General features: G+C 41.9%; 1 protein-coding gene across 3 annotated transcripts; it reads left to right on the top strand.

Annotated features, from left to right (window-relative positions):
- The first annotated feature begins 253 nt into the window (after nt 1–253).
- E2F8 (E2F transcription factor 8) lies at nt 254–17,541 on the top strand. Of its 3 annotated transcripts, none has more exons than XM_030918712.1 (13): nt 254–416; nt 1,689–1,812; nt 3,767–4,045; nt 4,438–4,594; nt 6,863–7,177; nt 7,400–7,561; nt 9,259–9,396; nt 10,801–11,004; nt 11,307–11,394; nt 11,649–12,183; nt 15,764–15,896; nt 16,013–16,407; nt 16,784–17,541. In XM_030918712.1, exons 2-13 carry the CDS (start codon nt 1,798–1,800, stop codon nt 16,964–16,966), a joined length of 2,604 nt encoding a protein of 867 aa, XP_030774572.1. In that variant the 5' UTR covers nt 254–416; nt 1,689–1,797; the 3' UTR covers nt 16,967–17,541. The 3 variants fall into 3 exon arrangements, with proteins under 3 accessions (XP_030774572.1, XP_030774573.1, XP_010386441.1); XM_030918713.1 differs by having other exon boundaries at nt 270–506; XM_010388139.2 differs by lacking the exon at nt 254–416 and adding an exon at nt 938–1,371.
- Nucleotides 17,542–21,161: the final 3,620 nt, after the last annotated feature.

A 21,161-nucleotide genomic window follows, 5' to 3' on the forward strand; every position in this document is an offset into this window, starting at 1 on the left:
CCAGCCCGCTAGCCCCGGGCGGGCCAAATTTTATTCCCCAACTTTGAGCAAGGGGAGGGGGTGTATGTAAAAAAAAAAAAAAAAGGAAAAAAAAAGTTGCTGAACTTTTCCCCCAACTCTGCCGTAGAGGCGGGAGCGGAGGGCGGCGCCTGCACCGATTCGCCGGCGGCTACGGTCGGGAGGCTCGGATTGGCGCGCGGGGACCTGGGCCGGAGCTAGCGGGCGTGGGGGAGGGGAGCGGCCCTCCCCGCCCGCGGGATCGGCTCGCGCCGGGAGCGGGTTAATTTCAAATCGGGGGCTTGGCTGCTCCTGGACGGTCACGCTCCCTCTGCCCGCCAGCCGGCCCACCTGTCCCGGTCCTGGCGTCTCTCTCCGGCACCCACCTCGGCGCTGTGGAAAGACTGACTGACTGCCAGGTACGCGGGCTCCCGGGCCTGAGAGGGGCAGCCGTGCTGAGGAGTCCCGGCTCAGCCCTCGCCGGCTCCCGCCGTGAGGTGGATTGACAGGTCAGCGGGACGCAGAGGGGCTGCGCGGCGCCCGGGCGACGCGGCACCGGGAGAGGGCTCGGGCGGGTGGCGGTGGCGGCGGCCGCAGCGGCGGCCGTTTCCCGCCTCCCGCTCCGCCGGGGGCCGTGAGGGAGGAGCTGAGCTCCCGCGCAGAGGGGCGGGGGCGAGCGAGGGGGAGGGGCGGGGATGCCGTGGTTCCCGGCGCGGGTTTGCCCGCGCTCAGGCCCCGCGCAGCTAAGGGGAGGCGCCGGCCACGGTCCGACTTTCCGCGCCAAATTTTTAAATCGAAGGCGGAAGGTCCGACCCCGCCCCTGGCGCCGTCGGCCAATCGCAGGCCCGCCTTCGGCCCTCTGATTGGTCGGAAACTGTTGTCCTGGAAACCACGATGATGCTGTCCGGGAACTGTCGGGCGGGCGGCGGGCAGACAGGGCCTGGGGGAGGGGCCTTTGGCTGAGAGGAGGGGGAAGTGCACGGAGCTAGTGGCTGCCCGGGCGCTGTACCTGCTTGCCTTATTGGGCAAATGCCGCCTTCCAAGGTGGAGTCTAACGCCGTGGTGTGAACTGGCCACCCGAATAGGGACTAAATAGTGCTTTGTATCTTTAAGGAAGCCCTTTTTTAAATTAAAAAAAGTCTTAATTTTAAGACTCTTTAAATGCCCAGCTGTATGCTTGGAGCTTTGGGACTGAATTTGGAACTTTCCTGTCAAGCAACCTCCCATGACTTTACTGCTGAGCCTGTGCACGTGTGTGTAAGGGGAGAAATCCAGGCATCTAGATGCAGACTTGTACCCAGTTACTTGGGGTCGCGTGCGCTCAGCCGGGACTTGGGCTTGTGCGCTCAGTCCGGAGCCCAGATCTGCGAACAGGTGGGTGCTTGCTAAAGTATTTGCTGGGGTCCAGAGAATGGCCCGCCTTTTCTACAGATGGGAGAGGGCTGTCACTAGAAATTCTGTGGGTTGCCTGAAGTCTTAGGACAGCCGATCCGTTTGCTGAAGGAATTTACTGGCATTTGTTGGCGTTCTCCGCCCAGTGGGGCGATCGCTGGTCGAGAATAAAATGTAAATATAGTTTGTCATTTTTCGTTAGTCTTTGTTTCCGTAGCCTGTTGTCCGTGAAGGAATTTTCAACAGATTTTTTGGTTCTTGTTTTTCTCTAACTTTTTCTATTCCCTTTTTTCTTTAAGGATATTAAAACTTTTAGTCCAATTGATTGGACTACTTGAACCATCGGGATTTGGGGAGGAACTCCAGATTTTTCATTTTTAAACTCTAAATGTATGAGGAATTTACAGAATGGAGAACGAAAAGGTACTTTGTAATTTCAGTATTCATCACTGCAATTTTAAATTCAGTATCATCCGGATTTAACTCCATAATTTTTCCCTATCCAATATATCTTATTAATGCCACATCCTTGGTTAGCCTCTGTAATAACCTGGAAAAAATGAACCTTATCTTATAGTTTCAAAAATATCTAGTTTAAAATATATACTAATTTAATTAATATCGTTTAAAAAATGAAAATTATCTTAATTCAATCTCCAATCATGTCGAATGCCCTTTCTGAATTCCAGTTGTTCAAGAATCCTCAGAAATGTAATGAAACTGACAAATTTTATTATTCTTAAAAATATATTTTCTCTACGTATGTCTTGGAGACAGCTACCAAATCATTAAAAACTAGAAAGATTGTAAAGGGGCAAACCTACCCCTCTTCAAGAATTCGTTAGTTTCATTACAACATTTCTGAGGATTCTTGAATAACCGGAATTCAGAAAGGGCGTTTGACATGATTGGAGACTGAATTTCTTTTTAAGATAATTTTTTACCAAATTGGCAGCTTATTTACGGGGTCTGCAAAATGCTCTGTGTAGGGGGCAAATATTTTGTAAAATTACAAAAGAATTGTCTGTGTGGGGTGTCCAACTACTGATAGGTTAAAAAAAAGTGAACTTACATGCACATTTCTTAGTAGTTTTAGATGTTAGTCAAATAAGAGAATTACTATTGCTTCTGATAATGTGAGGCAAAGAAAAAGCCTATTCTCAGATCAGCACATCTCAGACGCACATACTGCAAGGAGCTCCTGTTGGGTCCACCACACTGACTTCCATGTAAGAAGAGCACCATACTTGGAGTGAGAATATCCAGGTTCCAGTCGTGTGTGACCCCTCTCAGCCTACGTCTTCTCTTCTGCAAGCTAGGAATGCAGGATTCCATGAACATACAAATGGAAAAGAGCTTGATAAACCCAAGATGTCACAGCAAGTCCCATTAATCCATGTTCTTGGTTATTTGGTCTGCCTATTATTTTACTTATTGCTCTTCCAAGCATTTTCTTTAAAATAGATAAAGATGAGAGTAGTGTGTGAAGTCCCTGGTGTCCAAAACTGGAAGGAACATAGTCTCCTTTAGCCTTATTTATGAACTGCTGTTAATTTTCCCTTTTGTCTCAGTGGCTATCCTGCCTCTGCCAGCATCTAGCTTTGTGGTCTTAGGTAGCTGTTATGTTGGTGCAAACGTAATTGCTGTTTTTGCCATTACTTTCAATAGCAAAAGCCACATTTACTTTTGCACCAACCTAATAATTTTACTTTTCTGGGCTCAATTTTCTCTCTCTGTAAAGTGAGGGAGTGTGTGTTCAAAGAGCAGACTTTTCTGGTCAGAAATCCTGCTGTTAGACACTGGATTTCCCTGATAAATCTGACCATATGCTATCCCTCACCCTTGTCTCCTTGTCTCTCTGACTCTTCAGTGGTATTTTATTTAGCACCCATTGCATGCAGCCATTATGTTAGGTGGATAAGAATTTCTGCCCTGTAGGCCTTTACTTATTACCGTACCATGAGTAAACAAAAGTCATTTCTAGGAATTTGAGATCATTTAACATTGTCAGTCCAATTAGGGGAAGCTGAGTGAAGAGCATTTGGGAACTCTATATTGTCTTTGCTACTCTTCTTTAAATCTAAAACTATTTCAAAATACAATTATAAGTCCTAACTAAAGTTTTTTCAGTGGTTGAAACATAAGGTGAAAACATTTAGGCCTTATTGCAAAATTAAAAATGGGAAATGTAATTATTAGAATGGACAATACACATCACATGACCATTAGAATACAGTTATTAATTTCCTCAACTCTACAATCTCATTAGACATTTTTTCCTTGGTATGATTCTATTCATTGTGCAATTTCTGGAATCCAAGCTGTCTGATAAATCCTGTTTTACCATGGATTTAATTATTTACATTTTTTAAACCAGGAAAATCTCTTTTGTGAGCCACATAAAAGGGGACTAATGAAAACACCTCTGAAAGAATCCACCACCGCAAATATCGTGTTGACAGAGATCCAGCCTGACTTTGGCCCTTTAACCACACCCACCAAGCCCAAAGAAGGCTCCCAGGGAGAGCCGTGGACACCGACAGCCAACCTAAAAATGCTCATTAGTGCTGTGAGCCCTGAGATCCGCAACAGAGATCAGAAAAGGGGGTTGTTTGGCAACAGAAGTGGATTACCTGAGGCCAAAGACTATATACACGTAGGTTTTCACGACTGGTTGGAGACTGGGAAATTTGGGGGGGGGGGGGGGGGGGTTGTAGCTATTGGAGAAGTGCCCGCAATTTAAAGCATCACCACCTGAAGTCTGTTATTAACTCCCTTCAGAGCACCAGAAAGGTTTGAACCCCAAGAAATATAGCACTGGGAATTCTGAATCTTTGGATTATTTTCGTTTCAGGCTTTCCTTTCAGGTTTGCCAAGTGTTTTGTACTCCCCCTCAACCCCCGCCACCAACCTTTTCTCCCACCCAGAGTTTGCAGCTGTTGAAGCTAAGCGTGTGTAAGTTGGTGTTAGTCATCGAGCACAGATGCCCTTAATAAATCTGTCAAACTTTATTTTAGAATAAGACATTGTTTACCTTTTCCTTTGTAGGAACACTTATCTGGAGATGAATTTGAGAAATGCCAGCCAAGTCGAAAAGAGAAAAGTTTAGGATTATTGTGTCATAAGTTCTTAGCACGATATCCTAATTATCCCAACCCTGCTGTGAATAATGACATCTGCCTTGACGAAGTGGCAGAGGAACTTAGTAAGTATGCAAAGAACTCCTTGAAAGAATTAATAATTAAAGTGGCTTTATGGACTTAACTCCTTCAGACCCCGGCTCATCTAGCCAGTGTTTGTAAAGGACACAAATAAGGCGACATGGAAATTTTCTATCCCTAAAGCCCTCTTCTAATTTAAGAATGAAGGCAAGTAGTTGCAAATTTCAGCAAATCTTGGAGGCAAAAAAGTCACAATGGAGGTTGCTTCTGCCTGCAGTTTTCTCTGAAGCTTTAAAGAAAGGCAATATTGTCTTATGACTTGTTTCACAAAGTTACAACTGTGAACTTTTGCCTCATTGCTCTGCCTTCCTGTTCTTGAAGAATCAAGCTGATGAATGGTTATCTTCCTAGTTGACGCTGAGGATCAGCTTCTGCGAGTGGGAACAGGACCTGTGCACTCCTGGACCTTCAGCACTATTCTGAGGACTAGTTTTCTGAATGTTTTATGTTGGGCACAAGTTATTCCTCCTGCCCCTTTTTACTCTTCTGTTCAAAGACCTGAATCTATTTGGAGCTAAAAAGGGGCCTGTGACAAATTTGGGGTACCTTTGGAGTCATGTGGGTATCTTAATCTAAACCTGTGAAGAGATGTGCTGTGCAAAATAACATGTTTTACTACAAAGCAATCACCCCGTGAAGAAAAGTTGCCCTTCTAATACATGTTTGTAAATATCAACTTTATTTCACATTTTAAGAATATGCCATTTAGATTCATCTACTCTTCATATATGCTTAATGGTAGCTGGGTAGGATGTACCTGTTAATTCAGCAAATATCTATTAATCTCCTACTACTATGTGTCAGGCAATGTTGTAGGAGCCTGGGATACATCCATAAACAAAAAGGGCAAAATCTCTTCTCTGTTAGAACCTATATTCCAGTGGGGCAATAGATACTGAGTAAAGGATATAGGAAGTAAGTAAGGATAATACATGCTAGAAAGTAACACGCATAGTGGAAAAAATAAATTGTAGATCAGGCTCAAGGGATCAGGAATGCTGGGTAGGTGCTTTGCCGTAAGTGGTCAGATCAGGCTTCCTTGAGAAGGTGACATCTGAGCAAGGACTTGAAAGAAGCAAGGTAGGGAGCTGTAAGGACATCAGGGAGAAGGGTTCCAGGCAGAAGGAACAGCTACTACAAAGCAAGTGCGTATCTGGCAGATTCTAGGAACAGCAAGAGGTCAGTAGGATCCACCCTTATTAAAACAGTGTTTTATTGATCACTTTTCCAGAAAGGCTGATCTCATCAAATATTTAAATTGAAATTAAGTTTCTCGAACGAAGAGAATTCTAACATTACAAAATATTGAAAACCCAATTTAAATAGATAGATGAGAGTTACAGAATTACTAATATCACATTGTTAATAATAGCTAGAAAGTAAGCAAAATTAGACCCAAAACGGGATATTTTATTTTTATGTGAATTTTTAAAAACTACATCATGGTTTTTATACTTTTCTGAAATCTCAGCATTTTGTTTCTATCGTATGATCGTTATAGATGGGGGTGTGTGTACCTGTAGGTATTGGAAGGGGTTGGAAAGTGTGAGATGCAGAGTTTTAAAGACTTGGTTTGCTACTTGCTAGCTCTTTGCGGGTGAGGGTGAGCTACTTAGCTGGTCAGAGCCTCTGTTTTCTCATTCTTTTTTTTTTTTTTTGAGACTGAGTCTTGCTCCTTCGCCCAGGCTGGAGTGCAGTGGCGCGATCTCGGCTCACTGCAAGCCCCCTCTCCTGGGTTCATGCCATTCTCCTGCCTCAGCCTCCCCAGTAGCTGGGACTACAGGCGCCCGCCACCACGCCCGGCTAATTTTTTTGTACTTTTAGTAGAGACGGGGTTTCACCGTGTTAGCCAGGATGGTCTCCATCTCCTGACCTCGTGATCCGCGCACTTCGGCCTCCCAAAGAGCTGGGATTACAGGCGTGAGCCACCGCGCCCAGCCTTGCTCATCCTTTTTAAAGTGAAGATCATAATACCTACTTCACAAGTTTAGGGTGAAAACTTCCTAAAGCTGTGTAGCACATCTTAGGCCCTCATTAATTGTTGCCTTTCTAATTCATATGATTTGTACCCTTGGAAAGCAAAGACATGTCTTTCTCACCTTCACAGTATTTGTTGAGTATGTGCACTTATAGTACAGTTAGGAAAGTGATATTATCCGGAACCTACTGACTAATAAACCATGGAAGAAAACGCTATTCAATTCTAAACAAGTTACAAAAATCTGTAACACACAATTGCACGTTCTTTGTAGATGTTGAACGTCGTCGCATTTACGATATCGTGAACGTCCTAGAGAGTTTACATATGGTGAGCCGCCTCGCCAAAAACAGGTACACTTGGCACGGGCGACACAACCTCAACAAAACCCTTGGCACCTTGAAGAGCGTCGGGGAGGAGAATAAGTACGCCGAGCAGATTATGATGATCAAAAAGAAAGAATATGAGCAAGAGTTTGACTTTATTAAGAGTTACAGTATAGAGGATCATATCATCAAATCAAACACTGGCCCAAATGGACACCCAGACGTGTGTTTCGTGGAACTCCCTGGAGTGGAATTTCGGGCAGGTGAGAGATGGTAGTGAAAACCCCAGGCTGCATAGCATTTGTCCTCTGTCTAAGGAAAAGGTCCTGTGGAGAACACGGCTCTAAAGCTACTGCTGCCTTTAATGTTCAAATGCCGCAGTTGTCAGCTGTATGACCAGGTGGTGGTATTTTTAGCCTTGTTACTTTAGAAGTCGCTTGTCCCTTTATGAATTTTAATTCTCTAATCCCCATCCTTCTCTAAAGCTTCTGTAAACAGCCGCAAAGACAAGTCTTTAAGGGTAATGAGCCAGAAATTTGTGATGCTGTTTTTGGTGTCAACGCCTCAGATAGTAAGCCTAGAAGTTGCCGCCAAGATTTTAATTGGGGAGGACCATGTGGAAGATTTGGATAAAAGCAAGTTTAAAAGTAAGTGTCATGACTGCCATGGATTTTTGAACCTATTCTTAAACAATAAAATCTCAGTCGTAAACTCATTTCCAAATTAGGAAACATAGGTGCATAAACAGATCTTCTCTATTTATGTTTTTATATCTTCACTTCTTCCCAGAAGCCATGATAATATTGATTTAGCTAACTTGTTATGATACATAGGTATCACTACTCTTTTTTTTGTTTGTTTTTGGTTTTTTGGTTTTTTTTGAGATGGAGTCTCGCTCTTTTGCCATGCTGGAGTGCAGTGGCGTGGCCTCGGCTCACTGCAACCTCCACCTCCTGGGTTCCAGCGATTCTCCTGCCACAGCCTCCAGAGTAGCTGGGACCACAGGCACGCACCACCATGCCCAGCTAATTTTTATGTTTTTAGTAGAGACAGAGTTTCACCGTGTTGGCCAGTAGGCTCTCAATCTCTTGACCTGGTGATCCACCCACCTCGGCCTCCCAAAGTGCTAGAATTACAGGCGTGAGCCACCATGCCCGGCCAAGTATCACTACTCTTATTTGACACATTGCTTCATTTGATATTGTAACAGTGTTCTCATTAAAAGTAAACACTGGAAGAATCTGTTCTGTGTAAGCTCTAAATGAGAGTAAATTGTAAAGTGGATCTGGACCCCAGGTCTTCTTCCACTGATGCTGATATAGAGGGTTTATAAATGACTCATAAACTTGTCCCCAGAAGTGACCTGCAGCACAGGTAGTCTGCCATTTTGAAAGAATGGTTTTAGCTAGATTACTGGCTCAAAATTCGGAAGGGACTGTAGACTCGATTCCTAACAAAAGAGCGACACCCTCACCATTACACGAGACTGCAGGAAGGGTGTGGAAAGAAGTGCTCAGAGGATGGGGAGGGGCACTTGGCTTGGGGGATCTGCAATTTCAGAAAACACGTCCTGATACTACTGAAGGGTTACTTGCCTTTTGTGAGTCACCAGATAGTTTTCATCTTTGTTTCACTGGTTAGTCATAGCCTTGAAAACTGTTCCAGGAACTGCAGAGGTGTAAGTTACTGAATCCCCAGGGAAGTCAGAACCTTCTGGTATGGCTAGGAAGGAGATTCGATTTGTAATTTGTACTATCAGGATGGCAGTAAAAACAGACTTTTTGTAATTTGTTACATATCTCTTTAAGATATGTGAGATTTGTCAAATTCACAGATCTATGTTTTGCATATTACATAAAGACAATATTAAAAAATTACACATGTTGATGGGGTACAGAATTTTCTATGCTGCGATAATAAAGACATGTTGTTATAAACTATTGCAAGCAGAAAAGCAAGACATTTGTCACTGATACTTTTACTTCTCTGTTCATAAAGTTCTTCTGAATCCTCAGAAGATACCCAGGAATGGTGACTTTTTATTTTTGAAATAGTCTGTAACATAGTTTCAGATAGAGTGATCTCATCAAGTCATGTTTTCTTTGTCAACATATACTATTGTCATTTCAGCATTGAGTACTAGCAGTAACTGAGTCTTTTAAATATTTAAAACTTTTTTATGGCAATTAAAGCTGTATCACCAGAACTTAAAAGGAGGCAGATGTTTCTCTGTCTGACATTGATGGTTAAGACAGCTCCTAGAATATACATGAAGTCTTTCTGAAGGAAAATTCTTTGATCTTTTCATTATTCCATTAAGTGGATTATATACTTTTTTCCCCAGCAAAAATTAGGAGGTTGTATGATATAGCTAATGTTCTGAGTAGCCTGGATCTTATCAAGAAAGTTCATGTTACAGAGGAAAGAGGCCGAAAACCAGCTTTTAAATGGACCGGCCCAGAAATCAGTCCAAATACCAGTGGTATGTATTTTTTTCTTTCACCCTTTGCTTTATTATTTGTGTGTGTATGTGTGTGTTTTTAATTTTTAATTTCTAGTGTGTGATGTTCCCCTCCCTGTGTCCATGTGTTCTCATTGTTCACCTCCCACTTATGAGTGAGAACATGCGGTGTTTGATTTTCTGTTCCTATGTTAGTTTGCTGAGGATGATGCTTCCAGCTCCATCCATGTCCCACAGAGGACATGATCTCATTCCTTTTTGTGGCTGCATAGTATTCCATGATGTATATGTACCACATTTTCTTTATCCTACTTCATTATTTTGAATTAATGCACATTGGGAGATATTTTCCCTTCCCCTTCCTACTCACAGCCCCACATGGAAAAGATTTATATGATTGAAAAGATGATTCAAGATGAATGGCAATATAGAAAGTTTGGCTACTGGCTCTATCAGCAAACCAAGATCCATAACAACCTCCCTCCCTGTGTTCAAGAAGTAGAATCTGTATGTGAAAGGATTCAGAAAGTTGAAAGCACCACAAAGCATAAAACACTATTGCTGCTATGCGGCCCAGTGACCACAACAGAACCTGTGCCCATTGAGAATATGAAATGAGTTCACTCTGGTATCAAAGTAGATATTTCTAGTCTTTATCTTAACTCTGTGATGCTGACATTTTGCATTCTACCAAAGATCCCTGCCCAGAATCATTGAAAATGACAAGAACGTGGGCCATGGAGACAGAGGGAAACTTAGGTTCCATTCCAAGCTCTGCCACTCTGGCTTTGCGGCCTGAGGCAAGTTACTTCTTCGAGGCTTAGTTTTCTCATTGGTGAAATGGGAAGAACAATGGCACCTCAGTGGAGTTACTGTGATTTTGGTATAATCTCAGAGAGAGGTCCTTTGGTGCAGGAATTTGGGGTGGAAGTTCTGGGGCCATACTGACCAGGTTCATATCCCAGGCCCACATGCTCCCAGTTGAGAGACTTTGAGCCAGTAGGTTAATGTCTCTGTGGGTCAGAGCTCTTATCACTGACACGGGGCTACATTTCTTGAGGAACAGTTACCTCATGGAGCTGTGAGGATCACCCTTATTTCATTAGATCTAAGACTCCACTGATTGTAAGATGCACAATTCTTTCTATATCACTAAGAAAGAAAAATTGCTAATAACTACCCTCTAGCACACCACTGGTTATAAGATATAGTGCAGTTTCAGAAATGCTAACATAGGAAATATTGTGTCTCAGAATTCATTTAATAAGATAAACAAGGTTTTCTCTGTAAAGCCCTTAGAACAGTGATAGGCACATGGTCGGTGCTCTGTAACTTGCCACTTTTATTCCTAAAATTGTTTTATTTCATATCCCAAAGGGAAACTGAGCCATCCAGGTTTTAATACACAGATGTTTTCTGTTTCAGGCTCCAACCCAGTCATTCCTTTTACTCCCTCTGATTTGGAGGCGAGACGGTCTTCAAAAGAGAACTGTGCCAAAAATCTCTTTTCCACACGTGGGAAACCAAACTTTACTCGACACCCATCTCTTATCAAATTGGTAAAGAGTATAGAAAGTGATCGGAGAAAGATAAATTCTGCTCCCAGTAGCCCTATCAAGACCAACAAAGGTATGTTTTCAGGAATGTCAGGGATCTGCTAGGAAAAATTACCTTTTATCTCAATTTGTTTAGCTTACTTGATCCTTGCGATAGTTGTCAGAGAATTATTTCAATATCTATATACCCAAACCCTCTTGAAGCCTAACTAATGTATAAATTTAAAAAGTCATTTGTGGGGCTTATTGTTTAATTGCTATGCAACTTTGAGGGGAGATGCAAATTTCTGTTCCTCTGACTTCAGTAAGGTTTTATCTGTGTGAACATTTATTCTTTAGCTTTGACTGATGCTCTCTTCCTTTCTATTTTACCAGCTGAGAGTTCTCAGAATTCTACATCCTTCCCAAGTAAAATGGCTCAGCTCGCAGCTATTTGTAAAATGCAGTTAGAACAGCAATCAAGGTAGGTTGGCAATGCTCTTTAATAACAGGATGAATTACTTTTACATTACATTATTAGGATTACTTATTTTATGTGAGAAGAAGCACTAGCCTTGAAAACTGGAGAGCTAATCTTTTCTGTATCTCATACTCACTCATTACAGAAATTATCTGCATGTTCCATAAAAGCATGTCTTCAATATGAGGCTTAAAGCTGTAGAACAGTTCAGAGAAAATGTATATCCATCATGTCGTGTATTAAAACTTGTCTTTTAGTGAATCCAGACAGAAAGTGAAAGTACAGCTGGCAAGATCTGGACCCTGCAAACCAGTAGCCCCTCTGGACCCCCCAGCGAATGCTGAAATGGAGCTGACAGCACCATCCCTCATCCAGCCCCTGGGAGTGGTTCCCCTGATCCCCAGCCCATTGTCATCAGCAGTGCCCCTGATCCTACCTCAGACCCCTTCAGGCCCATCCTATGCCATCTACCTGCAGCCCGCTCAAGCCCACCAAAGTGTGACACCACCCCAAGGCCTGAGCCCCACAGTCTGTACCACCCACTCTTCTAAAGCTACTGGAACAAAAGACTCCACAGATGCCACCACTGAGAAGGCAGCCAATGATACCTCAAAGGCCAGTGCCTCTACCAGGCCTGGAAGCTTGCTGCCAGCACCAGAGAGTCAAGGGGCAAAGAGCCGAACCAGGGAGCTGGCTGGAGAAAGAGGCTCAAAGAGGGGAAGCATGCTCGAGGACAGTGGTTCCAAAAAGAAATTTAAAGAGGAACTAAAAGGACTTGAAAATGTCTCCACAGTAAGTACAGCCTTGAACTGCACAAAGCTTTAGGAATTCCCTAGTCTATTACAGGAAGATTGGTGACTGGTGAAATTTACCGAAGAGCATTCTCTCAGAAGACAAGGAACTGTTCCTTAGTATCCCATAATCCAAATGAGGCCCTCAACAACTAATCCCCTGGCTGGGATGACAGCAGGGACATTTTTAACCTTTGGAGGAAGGGATTATTTGCTCTCTTTAAAGTACCACGGGTGGTTGTCCTTAAGTCCATTTCTCCATCACACACTGGAATGCAAACACCTGTCATGAAAGTCATAAATAATTTACAAGAGGACGTAAGCCCAAATGAACGAATGGATGCATAGGGTTCCTGTAACTCCTGCTTTCTGAGTCATTACCTAATGTTTGTTTGATGTCATGTAACTGGCATCTGTTGCCTAGAAGATAAATTGCTCCCCATTTTTACTTTCTATGTAAAATTTAAATCATAATTTCTATTTTATGTAAATAGAAAAATCAAACTGATCTTGGCAAATTGTAGATATAGTTCATGTATTGGTTTCTGGAGATTTTGACGTGCAAGATAAATTTTTTTTCCTAAGTGGAGATTAGTTCAGGAGGGAATTAATATTTATTGGATGCCTACCCACATATAGCAGACACAACAGATATTAGGCACTTTTACATATAGTATCTCATTTTTCTCCCTTAGGACAATTATATATGAAAGACATTACTGTATCATCCAATAAATACCACTAAATGTATAAGTAAAAGTTAATCTCTCATTTTGCCCCTGCTCTTAATACAAGGTATTTTACTTCTCTATGTCTTATTTTTCCGCATCTGTAAAGAATTTATTCCAGCAGTTTTTCCTCATCACCTACTGGGTATAAAGCACTATGCTCTGGATCAAATCTAACCCAGTACCTGCCTTTGGTGGCAATTGCTTTTGGGTACTTGCCTGTGGGCATATTATAGTTTTTGTGGGGTTAAGTGTATTTATTCCATGATGATACATATAAAAGGGTTTGATCCTTTTAAGACGTGGTATAAGCTAAAAGGTATTATCTGTTACTGTTGTTATTAAAGAGGAAGCTTAGAGTTTGACAAATCTTCCCTGAGGATGGCCTCATGATAACCATTCAAAACATCTATTATCTTACATAGTATCATTTTGTATTTAATGTATATGCTAAGGGGGAAATCACAAGACTTTGATTGATTCAATATTCTGGGAGGTCCATAACCTCTTTTGGCCAACGGGTATGATTTAATAATGGTCTCCTGTTGCTTACATAGTTATTCAGGATTAGGGTTTTCAGTGGATAGATTTTCCATACACTCCTGCTTCTTTTTTATATGTCTGCAACTTTAACCATTTCTTTTTTCTTTTGAGACAGGGTCTTACTCTGTCACCCAGAATGGAGTGCAGTGGCATGATTTTAGCTCACTCCAGCCTCGACCTCCAAGGCCTAAGTGATCCTTCAAGTGGCTTAGACTACAGGTGTGCTGTCATGCCTGGCTAATTTTTTATTTTTGTGTGGAGACAGGGTTTCACCATGTTGCTCAGGCTGGTCTCAAACTCCTGAGCTCAAGCTGTCTGCCCACCTTGGCCTCCCAAAGTGCTGAGATCACAGGCATATGCCATCATGCCCAGCCCACTTTTAACCATTTCTTTTTAGTATGACCTGAGCAAAACAAAGACAATGAGAGATTCATGTGTTAATTCATTCAACAAATTTTTACTGAGAATTTGCACTTCTAGGGGTGGAAAGAAGATAAGTATGCCAAAAAACACAAACATATCAGGTAGTGAATGATAGGAATGAAGATGGCATGATAGGAGGAAGGGGTGGGAGGGCTACCGTAGGCTAGAAGAGTTCAAGTTCAAATATGTCAGATTCATTCTGCAATTTAATAGTTCTAATTTTTTTTAAAACAAAAAGGGGAATTGGCATTATAGGTTAAAAGATTTTATAATGAATGTAGTTGGTTGGAAATTTTTAAATTATTATTCTATTACTATGGGTTTTACTGAAGACTTGAAAGAGTTAAACCAGCAATCAGAATAATTTGTACCATGAGAGAATATAACTAAAGCTAACAGAGAGCAGCTCTGTCGTAAAGCACCTAAATTTGCCCCTTAAAAATTATCTCTTCCCGCAGTTTTCAAGGCACCTACTAGTAGAGATTTTGAGTGGTACCAAGTACCTAAGAAACAAAATTAAAAACTTGTGGTATACTTTTAGCTTTGTGGATTCTGAATTCCCTTGTTCCCAAGGAAAAGACCTATTAACAACTAGATTAAACTGTTGTTTTCACAATAAAGAGAAGAAAGGTCTGAAGGAAGATAAAAGGAGGGCCCTAGTTTATAAGAGCAGTTTTTAGCTTTTGCCAGTCCTAGTTATGGTGAGGCTAAAGCAGACTTTTCATGCAGTTCAGCCACCCATGTAATCTTTTTCTGTTTGGTAAAGTACAGTGATCTAGCAGGCATGTTGGGAGGTACATGCAACCCTATCCTTAGGCCTTTTCTATTTGTGATATAACTTTATTGTCTAAAGCTTTTGCTCAATGGCATGTGCGTCTCTAATATGAATTAATCAATTCTCTTATTTGTAATTTTTTTTTAACTCTGGTGTACTTTGCGTATTTTAAGACTGCTTATTATCATTACAGCCAGCAGTACTAGAAAGAAATCTTTACTTATATAATTTCTGTTTTAAATCAGGGGCCAGCAAACTTTCTTTAAAGGGCCAGATAGTAGACAGTTTTTGGGTTAGAGGGCCATATGGGCCCTCTGCCATTATAGCAGGAAGGCAGCTATAGGCAGTACATAAATGAATGAGTATGGTTGTGTTCCAATAAAACTTTATTTATAAAAACAGGCAGGGTGTGGGAACTGGCCCATGGCCCATAGTTTAGCCCCCTTTTCTCTAAATCAATGTTATTTAAAGTTGCCTTAAAATACTAGTCCTCCTTAATTGCCTACTGCAAATATTGTTGCCAAATAATTTGGGAGACGCTACCTGCTGTGTGCCCCACTTGGAGATTTTTAATGCATGCCACCGTTAAAGTCTCTTGGAAATCCTCTAATAAAGACACGATTTGACTTTGTTTAATTCAGCATTTTCCAATTATATTTGACCATGAATCAAGTAATGCCTATTTGCAACCCGTGGACCTAGGGGCCCTCAGAATGCTCTTTGGGAAATAGCATTCTATATAATTCAAGAACAATCAGTTACTACTACATCATACCAAGGAGTCCAGTAGCAGGAGTTAGGTTATCAGTGTGAGAGCGGTGTGCTGGATGAATCCTTACCCCTAAGCAGGGTCACTGCCAGCATCCAGAGGTGTCCTAAGACCACAGGTGGCGTTTAAGAAACATGTTCTGTATCATTCGGGGCAAGCATTGGAAAGGGTGGGAGGGGATTCTCCTCTAGGAGCCAGGTGACCAGCCTGCCTGCAGCCCACACCACTGGAGGCTTTGGTCCAATGAGGCAACCACCCAGGGATATTAGTCCTGAAAGAGGCACGTGGCTGTTTTTCTTCCTGTATTTGTGTGTAAAATAAACCCTTCCTCCTTGTTTTCTAGACCTTGTTCCCATCAGGATACCTAATCCCTCTCACCCAGTGCTCATCCTTGGGGGCAGAGTCCATTTTGTCTAGTAAAGAAAACTCAGGTGCTCTTTCCCCAAACCACAGGATTTACAGCTCCCCAATTGCAGGTGAGTGCACATAAAACACTAACCAGATGTGGGTCGGTCTCAAGTTCACTTAAGCCTTGTCAACTTCTTGGATAAATGCCTGTGCTTTTAAGATATCTTCCCCCTTTTCTTTCCAGGTATTATTCCAGTGACATCATCTGAACTCACTGCTGTTAATTTTCCCTCTTTTCATGTAACACCTTTGAAGCTAATGGTCTCACCAACTTCCGTGGCAGCCGTACCTGTCGGGAACAGCCCGGCTCTCGCTTCAAGCCACCCCGTTCCCATCCAGAACCCAAGCTCAGCCATTGTAAACTTCACCCTGCAGCACTTGGGACTCATCTCACCCAGTGTGCAGATGTCTGCCAGCTCTGGGCCTGGAATCGTTCCTGTGTCTCCAAGAATAGAGGCTGTTAATGTCGTACCAGAAAATGCAGGCACTCGGCAAGGAAGGGCTACCAACTATGACTCACCAGTCCCAGGCCAGAGCCAGCCAAATGGACAATCAGTTGCTGTGACAGGGGCACAACAGGTGAGAGGCTTTCTACTTAATTTAATTTTTCCTGGAATTATTAAGTCCCAAGTATCTGTGTCATAAGACACTCGCTTTTGCTTTCCCTCTTTGGAAAGGGAAAGGATGGGAGTCAGGAGACTGAAGGCCTATGTTACTTCCAGAACCTAGGAAGAGGGTCCAAGGCATCCATATTATTGGGTTATCGTGAGATTTCTGTCTCTCCCCTAACAAAAAGAATTGAGAACGTAAAACTCATCAAAGCTTCCCTCGCCAATTTCCAGATACGCCGGTTTCCCAATGTGCGATATATCCATCCAGCCCAATCTTCCTAGTCTGGTAAGATTAGGTATCTGTGTGGTTGACTTCTTTTGTCCATTCTTCTCTTTTCAATCAGCCTGTTCCTGTGACACCCAAAGGGTCACAATTAGTGGCCGAAAGTTTCTTCCGTACCCCAGGTGGACCCACCAAGCCAACCAGCTCATCCTGCATGGATTTTGATGGTGCTAAGAAAACCTCCTTAGGAACTCTCTTTGTCCCACAACGAAAACTGGAAGTCTCAACAGAGGATGTCCATTAATCAACAGATATTGGCTTAGTTTAATTTTCTAAAGAGTTGTTTAATAGAGAAATGTACACAGACTGATTTGGAGAACACGTTCTCTGAAAATACTGTAAATACGTTGGGGATTTGCTCAATGTGAAATCAGATACTTGTTTTCGTACATATATATATATATACACACACACATATATTTGTATAAAGCTAAGTTTAGCTTTCAATCCTACAAAATAAAAGTAAAATGTTGAACTCTAAGATATATTAACTTCTAGGGGGAAAAAATCCATTATTTTAGCTGTGCCTATACCATTATGCAAAGTAACTGTATTAAAGTTTACTTCCCTCTGAGTAAATATGTTTGACATGCCTAACACAGCGTTCCCTTAAACATTTTGCACAAAGAAAACGCTGTGTGATGTATAATGTTGTATTTTTAAATAGGGGTATAGCTATATTTTTTGTAATTTCTTTAATCTGTTGTGCAGTATATCTTTTTGTAAAGTTTGCAACAATCCTCAATCAAGTCTATGGAAAAATTATTTATGAAATGTATTTTTAATCATAAGTTGTTCAAATTAAAACTTTTCTAAAATGTAGTTAGCATTTTCATTTGGCCAGTTAGGGCACTGTTGGGAGAAAATTAAAATTTACCTAATCACAGAGGCAAATTCTCAGTAAAGAGTATCCATCCTGGGTTCTGTTAGATACGCAAAGTTTATAGAACGTTTCTACATTCTGTCCCCCATTTTGACCCTTGGGATTGCTCCACTTTTGCAGAAGTAAAATTGGCTTTGGAGAGGCTGTTGCTTGGCCAAGGACACCCAGCTAAGTCCCATGTGCTTCCTACCACACTCCGGGAGATTAGAAATGAAAAGAAGGTGCCTAGGGGCCCTGACGTCACCAGCATCTGTGCCACACTTCCTGCTCTATGCAGAGGTGGGTCTGTACCCGCTCTCTTAACACACTTCTTGGATGGCCCAGCTCCAGGGGTGTGAAAACAGGAGTAAGGATTCTAATGTCCGCCACACCTGGAGAACTACTGTACCAAACCCCCAGGAGCTCCAAGAGAAGGAACAAGTTCCAATGTGTTAAGTGTACATCTCTTTGACCCCCTTATGGGAAGAATTGCACCTTGAGAATTGACAAGCGCTTTCCCTGGTCAAGGTCTTAAAGGCGCATCATAATATCGATTTCCTACATGTTTACTATATGTAGACAGGGTTACACATTTTAAATGTATCATATCTATGAGCTACAACTGAGGCTCACAGGGATTAAAGCAACAAGTCCATAGTCACACTGCTAGCGTATGCAAGTACTCAGCTCATGTCTATTGGACCTCATTATCCATTGCCCATTTACTTCTAGAGACATGCCTAGCAGCTCTAGAGAACCCATATGAACTATTTCCTCCAAAGTACCTTTGCCTTTGTTTTTATGCTTCTTAGAGAACAGGTGAATGGTCTCTGATTTAAGAAATGGCCCCTGCCTTCAAGGTGCTTATAGTTGGGAAAGATAGTATGTACACATGAATAAAGCATTTCCATGCAATAAACAGGGTAAGTTGCCAAATGGTAGATATAGACAAAATATATAGTTCTGTAGAGACTACTAGATTTAATTGCTTACACAGAACTATGAGAGAAACACCAAGACAGACAGCTGCTGTGTCTCTCAGGAAGTTCTTACATCTGCCTCCCCCTCCTCTGTGGCTGAGCTACAGAGATTGGAAACCAAGGTTTTGTTTTGTTCCCCTCATCAATTCTGCATGTGAAGAATTACCCTCCCGGAGAAATTCGATGCATAGGAAGAAAGGAGGTGTTAGATTTCCAGGCAGCTCTGGACACTGTCCCACCCAATACTGCTTCTCTGACAGGTTTGTGAGGTTACCCCTTGATCCCCACCTCCTGGTGTTCACACCCTTGTGTTCTCCCCTCCCCTTGAGTGTGCCTGGGACTTGTAACTTGCTTCTAACCAATAGGATACACTAAAAGTGATGGGATTTGTGATTGTGTGTGTGGTTTTGTGGTCACATGTCATAAGACTGTGATGCCCATCTTGCTGTAGTCTCTCTCCCTTGCTGGCTTTGAGGAATCAAAGCAGCCATGTTGGTGGGGGGCCCAAAGTGGCAAGGACCTGTGGACAGTCTTTGAGCAAAAGGCAGGCTGCAGCCAACAACCAGCAAAAACCTGAAATCAGTCCTGTATATGACCACAGATTCTGCAAACAACCCGAGTGAGCTCAGAATGGCTCTTCCCCAGTCAAGCCTCAGATGAGACCACAGCTCCCATCTCCACTTTGATTGCAGCCTTATAAGACCCTACAGAGGACCCAAACTAAGCCATGCATGGATTCCTGACACACAGAAACTATGAGACAACAAACATGTATTTTAAGATATAAGTTTGTGGTAATACTGTTATACAGCAATAGGTAACTATTACAGCCACATAAACCCCCATTGTTCACAAAAGTCTTCCAGTTTGTCCTATTATTGTTCATTGGTTTCATAGGCATTCATAGACGGAAACATCCCTAGGACGTGGTAATTCCAACAGCTTTAATGGGAGAAGCACTCTCCATTTGTTTTCAAAGCTGGAAGCAACTTTAAAGATACTAGGTAGTAGCACAGTAGTGGACAAAGTCATCTGGTCAGCATGCAATGGGAGAAGTTTCTTTTCCCAAACTGCCTCCCTATTTCCTCTTAGGAATGACATTTTCCATGTTGGATGGAGCCCAGTGGACTGTAATTGGGAACCCCATCCATGTCTAGCAAGAGTGGACTTGTCATCCAGCCTGGGCCAGTCCCCCGGGATTGGATGTTCCATCTCATCCTAGCAGTGTTGTTCTTACTGTCTGTTCCTGCTGCAACTGTTGCTGAAGCTCCTGCTTCCCAGCCTCTGAAGTGGCCCTGGCACCGGCCCATCTTCAAACCTGATTTTCAGACATCCGCTGAGTCTGTGGGCCTTTGCTATCCTTCCAAGAGTTTCTTTTACTTAATGTTGCCAGTCATTTCTGTGGCTGGTAGCCAAAGGGCTCTTACCAGATCACAGAAGGAAACCCAGAGCAAAGGCTTCCTAGTTCTCAGACTAGTTGTTCCCTGTTACCTGGGCCTGGCAAAATTCAGCCAGAGAATGAATAGAAAAGGCCTTCAGAAATGCTTATCTCACCAGAAAATGCAAGTAACTCACCTATGCTCGAGTGGATCTAAAGTACAATTTCAGATACTAGAAAGGGAAGTAGTTGAATTAAGAGATACAAGAAACCCAGGAAACTCAAGCAATAGAATTTGATGGAAAAAAAAAATGTTTTTAATCGACTGAAACAAGTTCTTTCAGCCTTGTCCTTCCCAAGTGATTAGTATTCCTGCAGATAAATGATAAAGAGATTTTCAGAACTTAAGGCAGATAAGCCATCTGAGCAATCCTACTAATTATATAAAAGAATGTGAGTTCACTGCGGATTCTTTACAGTATTTATCTGTAGTAGTTTTCATATCTTGAGGGGTTAAAATAAGAGATAAGCTCAAAGGAAACTTGTTATTATTTTAGGCTGAAAAAAGGTATCAATCTCTTAGTCAACTTTTTAAAAAGTAGTTTTGCATTTTAGTATCCCATCTGAGTGAACGCAGGCCAGTAACTAGCTCAATCCAATCAGCAGCTAAATGAGGACTTGGTACGATTGTCAACATTTTGCAGAAAAATGTAGGTAGGGAATATATGATCAGTGTCCTCCAGCAGTCAAGTAATCAAGTGCATTTTTTTTGTTGGTTTAATTATTTTATTTATTTTTTTTTTTATTATATTTTAAGTTCTAGGGTACATGTGCATAAAATCAAGTGCATTTTTAAAAGGCCCTGTGTACACTGAATTATTTTTCAAGTACTTACCAGTTTTTACCATATGATCGGCACTGTGTTTTGCAAAACAATGCCTATGTCATCCTACTTTGTTTAATAAAAGTATCCTCTATGTGTGAATCTTCTAGAAGTTCATCCTAAGAGCAATTTTATTTGTTACTATGAATTAAAATCTTTCTAAAATGATAATGTAACTCCCCATTTCCTAGAGAACTGTACTTTGACTATAATTTAACCTTTTCTTCACATTTCAGAAATGCGTGAGCACTGTTGCTTTGTTAAATTCAAATTCAACAAACACAGTTTAAGCCACCTATGATACCATAATGCCTTCAGGGGCTAATCAATGTATAG

This window comes from Rhinopithecus roxellana, chromosome 15 (assembly GCF_007565055.1).
Source record: "Rhinopithecus roxellana isolate Shanxi Qingling chromosome 15, ASM756505v1, whole genome shotgun sequence".
NCBI classification, from domain to species: domain Eukaryota; kingdom Metazoa; phylum Chordata; class Mammalia; order Primates; family Cercopithecidae; genus Rhinopithecus; species Rhinopithecus roxellana.